Source organism: Centropristis striata, chromosome 1 (genome assembly GCF_030273125.1).
Source record: "Centropristis striata isolate RG_2023a ecotype Rhode Island chromosome 1, C.striata_1.0, whole genome shotgun sequence".
In the NCBI taxonomy this organism is placed as follows: Eukaryota; Metazoa; Chordata; class Actinopteri; order Perciformes; family Serranidae; genus Centropristis; species Centropristis striata.
In genome coordinates, this window is record NC_081517.1 from 4167299 (window position 1) to 4179514 (window position 12216).

General features: G+C 40.2%; 1 protein-coding gene across 1 annotated transcript in view; it reads left to right on the forward strand.

Moving 5' to 3' along the window:
* abcc6a (ATP-binding cassette, sub-family C (CFTR/MRP), member 6a) overlaps nucleotides 1–12216 on the forward strand; it is a 37051-nt gene that overhangs the window by 20101 nt on the left and 4734 nt on the right. Inside the window, exons 9-26 of the mRNA XM_059354543.1 lie at nucleotides 68–245; nucleotides 437–598; nucleotides 689–781; nucleotides 1327–1530; nucleotides 1988–2134; nucleotides 2267–2354; nucleotides 2920–2989; nucleotides 3807–3933; nucleotides 4030–4206; nucleotides 5291–5458; nucleotides 5609–5792; nucleotides 6684–6768; nucleotides 6871–6988; nucleotides 8041–8248; nucleotides 9205–9515; nucleotides 10379–10578; nucleotides 10766–10892; nucleotides 11708–11809. Of these exons, the coding sequence (XP_059210526.1) occupies nucleotides 68–245; nucleotides 437–598; nucleotides 689–781; nucleotides 1327–1530; nucleotides 1988–2134; nucleotides 2267–2354; nucleotides 2920–2989; nucleotides 3807–3933; nucleotides 4030–4206; nucleotides 5291–5458; nucleotides 5609–5792; nucleotides 6684–6768; nucleotides 6871–6988; nucleotides 8041–8248; nucleotides 9205–9515; nucleotides 10379–10578; nucleotides 10766–10892; nucleotides 11708–11809 (2749 nt within the window). The remainder of the gene's footprint in view (nucleotides 1–67; nucleotides 246–436; nucleotides 599–688; nucleotides 782–1326; nucleotides 1531–1987; nucleotides 2135–2266; nucleotides 2355–2919; nucleotides 2990–3806; nucleotides 3934–4029; nucleotides 4207–5290; nucleotides 5459–5608; nucleotides 5793–6683; nucleotides 6769–6870; nucleotides 6989–8040; nucleotides 8249–9204; nucleotides 9516–10378; nucleotides 10579–10765; nucleotides 10893–11707; nucleotides 11810–12216) is intronic.

Below are 12216 nucleotides of genomic sequence, written 5' to 3' on the forward strand. Positions count from 1 at the left end.
GAGAAACAGTACCATAGCAGAGTTTCTTCTGGAGTCAAACTTTACCTATTCACCTCTTCCTCCACAGTCTTCTTCTGGACTTCATAAGAGACGAAGATGCTCCGCTGTGGAAAGGCTACTTCTACGGCACCTTGATGTTCCTGCTGTCGTGTCTCCAGTCCCTCTTCAACCACCAGTACATGTACACCTGCTTCACAGTGGGAATGAGGGTGAAGACAGCTGTCATGGGCTTGGTTTACAGAAAGGTGGGTAAATCTATATCTAGATTTTCTCCCGGCGAAAAAACAATAGCTGACTCTCCTTCCAGACAGGAATAACACCACACGATAAACAGTATTTACCTAAGATAAATGATCTGCTGAAATCTTAACGACAGTGTTAATTTATATTGGGACAATCGAGGGCTAAAATGTCTTTGTCTCTGTTGTCAATCCAGTCTTTAGTGATAAACAGCTCGGCCAGGAGGACTTGCACTGTTGGCGAGATTGTGAATCTGGTTTCAGCAGACACTCAGAAGCTCATGGACTTTGTGGTGTACTTCAACGCTGTCTGGCTGGCTCCGATTGAAATTGCTCTCTGTCTCTTCTTCCTCTGGCAGGTATGTCGACATGTTTTCACAATGCCGCTCATTCGTGCGACTGCGTTTACTGTAAGGCCCTTGACACCATTTCATTCTTTGTTTTTTTAGCATCTTGGACCGTCGGCTTTGGCAGGAATCGCCACTGTCATTCTCATTTTTCCACTCAACGGATTCATAGCGAAGAAAAGAAGCAAGCTGCAGGTAAAAACAGTTACAGCAATCCTTCACAATTTCGCTCCACTTGCCCTGACATCTGGCATGTTGGGTCAGGGATGCCACAGCTGGTTTAGATAGTGGCTGAAGAGCCGCGTGGGTGTTTGGCCTGGATGGTACATTCTCTCTTGTCCTTTTGATGTCTGCCCCATATAACGTGTTTGAAAAACAATGAAAGGAAAGGGTGGGCAGTAGGAAGACATAATTTTTCATTTCTTTGGAAAAACAACAGACGGTTCTGTAAATTTGGGTGCCAATTTAATCGAACTTAGTCTTGAATGCAGTGACCGCATTCCTGGCCCTTTGTTGTTTCCTTGTCATAAAAATCACTAAAATGTAACAAGCAATAAATTCTTACTGGATTAAACAAGTTTCCTGATGTTCAGGAAAACTACTACAGCTGTAATGAGAGCAGACAAACCCATGTTCACAAATGCTTGTATTTACTTTGGTCTGGTAATTGTCTTTCCACTGTGCTACCGCTTTGGATGGTTTATTTTTCTGATAGTAAAACCTCTTTGTCTGGTCAACAGGAGATCCAGATGAAGTTCATGGACGGCCGCATCAGACTGATGAATGAGATCCTGAATGGAATAAAGATCTTGAAGTTTTATGCCTGGGAGAAGGCCTTCCTTGAGCAGGTTTTGGGCCACAGAGAAAAGGAGCTCAAAGCCCTGAAAAAGTCTCAAGTCCTGTATTCCATCTCGATCGCATCCTTCAACTCCTCTTCTTTCCTGGTGAGTTGGGTTGGTTGAGATTAGACATGAGGGATGAGATTGGTTCAAATAGGGAAAATTAGTACTGGTCATGCTTTCCAATAGCTATGTTTGGTGAGTCATTGGGAAATTTTGTGGGATAGCTTCAAACTGTGTATGAAAACAGCCCGAGCCATGCTGCTGGCACAACAAAAATGAAGATGAAATTACATAATTGTGACCTGTTTTTAAAGATTCATATCTGCAGCAGAAATAAAAGTGCTCGGGGCTGAGTGCCACAGACAGGGCGGGGAAGTCAGAGACGACTGAGAGACAGACTAATGCATTGTTGTTGGTTTTGGTCTTTTCATGGGATATTTTCACAATTAGAGAAATTTAGAATAACCCCCGCCTTATCCTTTAAATTGTGTCTCTAAAGACCATCAAAGTTTTGCCTGGAAAGGTTAACATTTAGCGTCTTTTTTCATTATTCCCCAAGATTGCCTTCGCCATGTTCGGCGTCTACGTGACGCTCGATGAGCGCAACGTTCTGGATGCACAGAAAGTTTTTGTCTCAATGGCGCTGATCAACATCCTGAAGACCCCACTCAGCCAGCTCCCATTCGCCATAAGCACGACGATGCAGGTAGATGACATTTTAATTGAATGCTTGTGATTGCTCTGAGATGTTTTCCATCTGTGGTGCATGATGATGTATATTTTTATGGTCCTATATAATGGATATAGGTCAGTTAACTAACCACTGACTCTGTTTTAGGCTATGGTTTCACTGAGACGTCTGGGAAAGTACCTGTGCTCTGAGGAACTGAAAGGGGACAATGTCTCAAAGGCTCCATTGAGTACTGGTAAGAACCGCACCCATGTATAACATTAAAATGAATAAACTACTATTCTCAACTGTTTCATTTCAACAATTTCCACAATTTGTCCTCTATACTGCCTAAAATCATAGGCTGTCATAATCAATATAAGCTGCCCACATGATTTTGTTGTTTATATCTGTGGAGTACCACAACCTTGTATGGATCATATGCACTGTCACTTCCTGGGTCCCTGGCTGACTGGTAGACAGGGTAATTATAGGATGTTCCCATTTAGTGGTTGAACGTAAATCACAGCATGAATTCAGACATATGATTCATAGAGAAATAAAAAAGAAAATACTGCAGTCTTCTGTCTGTAATCTGTCAACACTTCCTAAGACAGCTTGTGAAAAAGCAACAGCTCTGTAATTTGTATGATTAAGCAAATTCACTTGTAATTACGCCCAGGCTGCACTCTGACGCGTAACTTCAAGGGGGAATTTTGTTTTGAAAGTTTGTGTTTGTGGCTCAGGATAAAAGAGCATGTCCTGTCTTCTGTGTTTTTGCAGGTTTTGTTCATTTTACTCAACTTTTCTTTCTTGCTTAGATGGGGAAGACGTGGTGATAGAAAACGGCACTTTTAGCTGGTCTGCAGAGGGACCTCCATGTCTTAAAAGGTATAAGATATTAGCTCTATGGAGTCTTGGGCTATTTTGTCCATTTTTGACTCCTTCTTATTGTCTTTTCGTGTCTTTGTTAGTCATTTTGTGTCTTTTTTGGTCATTTGTGTCTTTTTTAGTCATTTGTGTCTTTTTTGGTCATTTTGTGTCCGTTATTGTGTCTTTTTTAGTTATTTTGTGTCTTTTTTTAGTTATTTTGTGTCATTTTTGGTTATTTTGTGTCTTTTTTTAGTCATTTTGTGTCTTTTTTGGTCATTTGTGTCTTTTTTTGTCATTTTGTGTCTTTTTTTTTGTCATTTTGTGACTTTTTATTGGTCATTTTGTGTCTTTTTTTGTCATTTTGTGACTTTTTATTGGTCATTTTGTGTCTTTTTTGGTCATTTTGTGTCTTTTTTTAGTCCTTTAGTCCAACATAAAATGTGATTTTGAATCTTTTTTTTACTTTCAAAACACTATCATGCTCAATTAATAATTTTAAATGTTGCAAATGTGAACAAAGGTGTCAAATCTAACATATAAGAGGGTTACATCCAGTTCTATCATTTTATACTAAATATATTTGAGCTTGTCTCCAATTTTTCTTGGTATATCATCATCAAACTGAAACTGGCCTCATGGAGTTTACAGCCAGAACTTTAGAGGTAAATTTACAGTAGGGCTCCACGCTGCTTTGTTTTCTAATCTGGATGTCATGAAGAAGTCATGATTTGGAGCTTTTGGAGACTCCAGAGGGTTAAAAAACATTACATATTGCATAATCTCCAATAAGAAAACAGTGAGAAACTTACAGGACAATCCCTGTGTTTGTTGACAGGATCAGTATCCATGTGCCACGAGGTTCCCTTGTTGCTGTGGTCGGACATGTGGGCAGTGGAAAGTCTTCTCTGTTGTCCGCCATGCTCGGTGAAACGGAGAAAAGAAGCGGCCATGTCACCGTTAAGGTACTGAGCTCATGTTCCACGTGCAGGTTCTATTCTTGGTTGTGGCTTTCATTTAATAAATACTGACCGTCTCTCTGTTGGCATCTGTTTTCGCAGGGTTCTGTGGCATATGTGCCCCAGCAGGCCTGGATCCAGAACGCCACAGTGCAAGATAACGTCATTTTTGGCCGTGAGAAGCTGAAGACATGGTACCACCGGGTGCTGGAGGCCTGCGCACTGCTGCCCGACCTCGACATCCTGCCTGCTGGAGATGCTACAGAAATCGGAGAGAAGGTATGGAAATGCAAAATAATTTTTTTTTGTCCTGTAATCAAGAACGAGATCAATTTATTGGTCCTATTACAGGAATGTAGGTATTAATCAATATCTGCGTTTATGTTCTCTGATACTCGCCAATATGAAAAGTTTTTTTTACAGAACATAATGCAGGAAACAATGCTTGGGTTGATTCAGAAATGGTGTTAACTATTTGTTTTATTTCTATTTATTCTTTATTTAAATGTTCAGCAATTGACTGGTACTGAACATAGTACATATCTGCCTACAAGCACTGATTTTTTTTATTATTTATTTTATTTTATTATTTTTTTATTTTGTCTATTTTTTTACTGCCTGTTAAGCGTCTGTGAGTGCGCTATATAAATGCAATGTATTATTATTATTACTATTATTAGTATTTTTATTATTATTATTATAGATCTTTATGTAGCTATTTATTTTTTCTAAAAAAATCTTTATTTTCTCAGGTTTCTTCAGATTTCTAGTATTGGTTGAGAATGTAAAATGGCATTACAAACACCCATGAGCCACCCATTATGTCTTTGCCATGCCTTTATTAATCTTATTTTGTTTGCTTATTGATATTAAAATATACTTTATTGCTCATCTATTATAAGTTAACTATAAGTTAACTATGCTTTTTGCAACTACAGGATCTAAAGCGAGAACAATGCCTTATTACTTGTTAATTAATGGTTATTAAGGACCTTATTATAAAGCGTTACCCAGCAATATCTAAATACTATTGGAAAAATAAAACACCTTGCATAAAACTATCAACACTACAAAAACCCAAGTGTCAAAGAGTTGGGCTCTGCTCTTAACCCATTGACGCCTAAAACGCCTGTAAAACCTCTGGGCGATTTTAAAATAACCCCCTAAAACCTGAAGTTTTTCTGGAAATTCAACAGAAGTGTCAACACTTCTACTTTTTCAGCCTCTGTAGCAGATAGAAATGAAATTCAAAAAGTATTTGAGAGCTTATACAAATACTACAAAACGACGTATCCGCTTTCCAGGCTTCAATGGGTTAATCCTCTGAGTTTATCTAAACTTTTGAATATTTGTGTCCCTGCAGGGTCTGAACCTCTCCGGCGGGCAGAAGCAGAGGGTGAGCCTGGCCCGGGCCGTCTACAGAAAGGCTGATGTGTACCTCATGGACGATCCACTGTCTGCTGTTGATGCACATGTGGGCCAACACATCTTTGACAAAGTCATTGGACCGAAAGGAGTCCTCAGAGACAAGGTAAGCCAAAACACTTCACCGCTTACAAGCATGTGGCATGTGCTATTGTTATCATAGTATGGCAGCCACCACTTTGCTGAGGAAGCTTCAATTTAGTATTGGATTGTGCTTACATGATGTTTTTCTGACTTTGTGTGGCTCGCTCAACAGACCCGCATCCTAGTGACCCATGGGATGAGCTTCCTGCCACAGGCTGACCTCATCCTCGTTCTGGGAGACGGAGAGATCACAGAGAGCGGCTCCTATCAGGAGCTCCTCAGCCGCCATGGCGCCTTCGCTGACTTCATTCACACCTTCGCCAGCACAGAGCGGAAAGAGAGCGCCATTCAGAGAGGTAAGAGACGTTAGAACTAGGGCCGGGACTCGATTAAAAAAATGTATCTAATTAATTAGAGGCTTTGTAATTAATTAATCGAAATTAATCGCATTTTAATCGCATATCAATATTTGACCTGAGAACAGTGAGAAGTCATTTTTTTCACGTGGATTTTTAGTATACCATTGAATAATGACTGAATACAAAAGCTTAAGCAACAAAAAATATTGTTTATTTTTGTTCAAGTCCAACAGACCAGTGCAATTTTTGCCATTAAGTGTAGCAATAGCATATTTATAAATATAGTACATTTCATAAATCCAGGTAGCCTATAGGTAGGTAGACCTTCTCTAAACTAGAATACTTTGGTTTTTTAAGTAAAACACAATCCATGCTAGCTACCACACTAGCCGCTAGCTGCTATATGTTTAGCATTGAGGTGATACTTGAGGCTGGATGTGCTGCTATGGTGATATGTGAATTCCTTGTTGCCTAGCAACACAACCATGCTCTTATCGACGCTTCCATCCGTTGGTTTTTAGTAACTAAATGTCCCATCATCCACGGGGCCAACCAAAGGTCTCATCAGCTTCTTCCTTCATGTTCACTGTGGTTTGTTGTTGTCTGAACTCATCAACGCTAGTTGGTGCTCCAGTATAATCGGTCCGCCAGAAACTCATCCAGTGAGAAACGTTCCGCGGTGCAAAAATAAGTGTGATTAAAATGTGTCAATTTTTTTAACGCGTTAATTAAGATGAATTAATTACACAAAAATGAACGTGTTAAAAAAATGGACGCATTTTAATCACACTTATTTTTGCACCGTTAAAGTCCCAGCCATAATTAGAACATTATCATACAAATAAACTAATCATGATTAAAAAACAAAAAACATGTCCTTTTTTGCAGCTGGTTCCAGAAGGTCCAATGCTCGTCTCAGCATGGTCGACTTCATGCCGTTCTCCAGGGACCTGTCACAGGAGCAGCTCATTGGGTATGCCAACAAACTTGTAAATTGTAAAACTGTCATAAATTTGTTTGGCATTCCAAGCATCTCTTTTACAAAACTGACCTCTGGCCTCTCTGTATCCTCCAGGGGTGACACCACAAATACCAACCTGCAAAATATGGAGCCCGTGACTGAAACAGACCAGGAACAAGTTCCAGAGGACTTGGGCAAGCTGACTGAGGCTGACAAAGCCCGTGTTGGGAAGGTAAGTTTGAAAATGGCTTGTCATTTCATCTTAAATAGTGTCAGTGGATCAAAAGGTTATTACAGTTGTTGCATGTTTATCTAAAGGGGTGCTCTGAGTGCACAGACCTCTGCCAAGGCCATGCCCCATCATGCAATGTTTAGAGATTTGGATCTGCTCCAAAATGTTATGGGTTCATCCTCGGCCAGTGCTACAGCCTTGCACCAAGTTTCATGAAAATTGAGCAAGTAGATTTTCTGTAATCCTGCTGACAAACAAACAAAAAGAACCCGAAAAATGCCTCCTTGCCTGATGTAATGAACATTATATATATATTTTATTTAACCAGGTAAAAGTCTCACTGAGATAAAAAAAAATCTCTTTTCCCAGAGAGACCTGACCAAAAAAAGCAGCATAAAAAGAGACAAGTCACAACATTTAAACACAGTTATAATAAACAGTTAAATACGAATACAGCATCACAACAACACTGAAGGAGCCTCAGTAGAAGTGATTTCTTTATCCTTTAGAATCGATTTAAATTCACAGATTGTGATCAGTTCAGACAATTTCAATTCCTTTTGCAAATTGTTCCATAGTAAAGGGGCGGCGTAACTAAAAGCTTTCTTAGCTAACATACAATTGTTGATACAATGATGATCTAATTCCTTGAGACTGACTGTAACGTCTGTTTGGTTTTAAAAAAATTGTAAATCCATCCAATATTTTATTGAATAAAAGCCCAACACACATTTACAAAATGTATCAGTCAACTTAAAAATCATTGATTGTGCACAATGCGCATGTTTATTGTTAAAAATGAACCCATGACAGATGCCTCAATTAATCCCTGTTGAAAACAATCTGTCATAATTCTCATGTAACCCAAGCCTCAGAAGTATTTCTAAAAGAAAAGAAGCACGCTGGATGGATCTGCTCTGTAATTTTGAAGTGACATTTTGAAAAACTACAAAAGATAGAAAACAATTAAATGTACCAGTGTGTGAATAAAAGGGGCGCTGACTGAGAGGACATTTCAGAAGTGACTGTAACATCTGTTTTCTCTACAACAGGTGAGGTTGTCCATGTACAAGAAGTACTTCCAGACCATCGGCTTGGCCATCATCATCCCCATCGTCTTCCTCTACGCCTTTCAGCAGGGCGCCTCGTTGGCCTACAACTACTGGCTGAGCATGTGGGCCGACGATCCCGTCGTTAACGGCACCCAGACTGACGCAGAACTGAAACTCACCGTGTTCGGTGCACTCGGCTTCGTGCAAGGTCAGTTTGGTGATTCCTCGTGGCTCAAATGAACGTTTGTTAATCCTCATGAGTCAGTGAAATCATGGGCGCATCACTTCTTCATGACGTCACGACATAAAAAAAACAAGTCCTGCCTTTCCGTCACCTTCCCTCTAAAGCAGTGGTTCCCAACCTTTTTCTTGAGGGACCCACATTTTTACCATTGTAAACTTTGGCGACCCCCCCATTGTCCATTGCTTCTATGAAGCCGAACTCAATGTAACTTTCATGGTACCCTCTCTTTTTCTTTTTGAGATATTCAGCATTTTTGTCTCCCTGACGCTTCGCCATTTTTCCATTAGCTCTGTGTTTCTGTTGTTAGGTGAGGTTACCGCTAGGAGAGGTTACCGCTAGGGGAGGTTACTGCTAGGAGAGGTTACCGCTAGGTGAGGTTACCGCTAGGAGAGGTTACCGCTAGGCGAGGTTACCGCTAGGAGAGGTTACCGCTAGGTGAGGTTACTGCTAGGAGAGGTTACCGCTAGGTGAGGTCACCGCTAGGAGAGGTTACTGCTAGGCGAGGTTACCGCTAGGCGAGGTTACCGCTAGGAGAGGTTACCGCTCGGTGAGGTGCTGTACAGTTATTAAAATAGAATAAATCATACACAAATAGGTATAAATAAAAACAATGAAAACACCAAAAACAGTAAAACAATAAAATAAGATAGAATAAAATAGTATAATAAAAACTCAATCCAAAATAGAGTTAGAGATACAAAAGACAAATAAAAGGGTAAAAAAAAAAAGTAAAAAGAAAGCCAAGGATTCTTGCCTAGCTGGGACTGAACGCCAAGGAGAATAAATAGGTTTTTAATAATGAGGTTGTGCAGAAAAAACTGATACCAACATGGCATGGTAACGATCTTTAAACAGATTTTTAATGGACATTTAGCCCAAGATTTCAGAGGGTTAATCAAACATCCTTCCTTTCTCTTTAGGTATCGCCATCTTTGGGACGACTGTCGCCATCTCCCTCTGCGGCATCATCGCCTCTCGCCACTTGCACATGGACCTGCTGAACAACGTGCTGCGCTCCCCCATGTCTTTCTTCGAGCGAACGCCCAGCGGAAACCTACTCAACCGCTTCGCCAAAGAGATCGACGCCATCGACTGCATGGTCCCCGACGGCTTGAAGATGATGTTGGGCTACGCCTTTAAACTCATGGAGGTCTGCATCATCGTGCTGATGGCGACACCGTTTGCAGCCGCCATCATCCTGCCTCTCGCCTTCCTTTACGCCTTCGTCCAGGTACGTTTATCCCCACACTGCAAAAAAAGAAAAGTTGGGTGAACTCAAAATTTCAAGGCAACAAACTTCGATAAAATTTTATGTTGGACATTTAAACTAAATATTTTAAGTTTTGTTTTTGAGTTTGCTCAACTCTGAGTTTCTCTGGCATGACTTTAAAGCCGCTATGAATGTTAGCTAATGTTGTGACCACAATTTTGAGTTAGCATTGATACGCTAATGGCTACTCTTGTAGCTGTAACAAGCAGCGCCACGAGCATCAGTTAGCCGCTAGCATCAGTTAGCCGCTAGCATCAGGTAGCCGCTAGCATCAGTTAGCCGCTAGCTTTCGCTAATGACCAAATTTCACAACAAAGAAATAAGAGTTAGCAGCAAGGAGCAGTGGGCTGCACATTACTGCTTAGTTTTAGTTTAGTTTTTATTAGTTTTAGTGTTTTTAAGTTTAAGTTTAGTTTAAAAACGAAGGACATTTTCACTCTAATTTTAGTTAGTTTTAGTTAGATTTGTAACCACAAAATTCAGTTTCAGTTAGTTTTTATTTTTATTTCAGTTAACGAAAATGTTTTTTCAATTCTAGTTTTTGTTATTTCGTTAACTATAATTTGCTTTGATCGTTATTGTTTCTTGGAGAGCGTAATGTTCGAGGCGGCTCAGCGAGCGCTGGGATCCATTACAGTGTGTTTTTGGAACGCTCCGGGCTCCAAAACCAACCCTGCTGATTTTGCCGTTCACTTGTATTTTGTTCTCGGCCTGCTGACATAGATGTAACACACATTCACTATGAATTATGGGAAAGCCCTCAGCGCTCCCTCTTGGTTTCACTCATTAAAGTCGGTGTTTTACTTTTCCACTGTGGGCTACAGAGCTTCTACGTTGCCACATCCTGTCAGCTGCGGAGGCTGGAAGCTGTGAGCCGCTCGCCCATCTACACCCACTTCAACGAGACGGTGCAGGGCGCCAGCGTCATCCGGGCCTTTGGCGAGCAGTCCAGGTTCATTCTGCAGGCTAATGAGAGGGTCGACTTCAATCAGACCTCCTATTTCCCCCGATTTGTGGCCACTCGGTGAGATGATATGTGATTATAATGTGCTTTCATTTCATCTGTGCATCCATTTGCTCATGATTTATGGCACCAAGAGTTGCAGCGATTGCTTTATGTTGCATGGTTACACAAAATGACTTCTGCCTTTAGTAATGAGGAACATTTTGGTGCTTGCCTGCCCACAGCTAAATCAATGTTACATCCTCAGGTGGCTGGCAGTCAATCTGGAGTTTATTGGTAATGGTGTGGTCTTAGCTGCTGCCATTCTCTCTGTGATGGGAAAAGGCACCCTGAGCCCAGGCATCGTCGGTTTGGCTGTGTCACACTCCCTCCAGGTAAGAGGCTCACACTCACACACACACACACACACACACACACACACACACACACACACACACACATTCTTGTTTTTCTATCTTTGTGAGGGCCCTCATTGGAATAGTAAATTCCCTGGCAAGGTTATAATAGTTTGGGATTTTTCATTAGTTTTGGTTTTAATTTTCATTGTCAATTTTTGTTTTCAAATTCAGTTAGTTTTAATTCGTTTTTAGACTGAGTTTGCTAGTTTTAGTTCAGTTTTTATTAGTTTTAGTGTTAGTATTAGTTTTTTATAATGGGATATTTGTTGGGTGGGAGATTAAAAGAGGTCACAGTAAATTTTGCCTTTATTTCCTTTGTCTTATCCATCTTGATTATGTATGAAAAAAGTTGACAAAGACGAAAACGAAGGACATTTTCACTATAATTTTTGTTAGTTTTGTAACCACACAATACAGTTTCAGTTAAATATCATTATCATGTAACCTTTAACCCTTAAAACAAAGTCTGAAATATCCAAAAAGCCTTTAAAGAAGTGAGGACCGGCCAAATGTCCTCACTCTGTTGGTTAAAAATGTGTTCTGGTCCTCACTATGTAGGAAGTACAAGAACACACACACACACACAGTAGTTCTGGAGGTGTCCCAATACCCGAATTATTAACATCAAAGACACCGCACACATTGTGGGACTTCGCTCCAGTTGCATGCTGCATGTGGCAATTAGAGGTTAAACTGGGAAAAGTGGAATATAAATGCATCGCTTTGCTAAATCAGCAAGTTTCAGTGCAGGAAAGTAAGTGATTTTAACCTCATTCTGTTTGATTTCGCAGGTGACTGGGATCCTGAGCTGGATCGTGAGATCCTGGACTGATGTGGAAAACAACATTGTGTCTGTGGAGAGAGTCAATGAGTACGCAGAGACTGAGAAAGAGGTGAGTGTTCCCGCCACATAAACATAAAACTGCTCAGGACACTAAACGTATAACGTATAACAAGAAGGCATGTAGCACCTATTGGAGAAATAATATAAGTGTGCACTTAAAGCTGAAGTAGGCAGGAGATTTGAAATTTGAGAATATTTTACAGCTAAACGGTCACTAAAATATGAGATCATTAACAGAATCTTAATTCATATTTGATCAGCGCTGCTTAGTTTTACAACATTTGACGAGCAGTACAAAAATAAAGAAGGTACATGTTCATTTATGCTCGAAATCAACACGAAAGAACAGAATGGTAGTAAAAACTTGAAAGCAATTTTTTTTAAAATTAAAAAACAAACAAACAAGCAAAAAAAAAACCTAGGTGGAGTCAAATCAAATATCAAAACAATAATAAG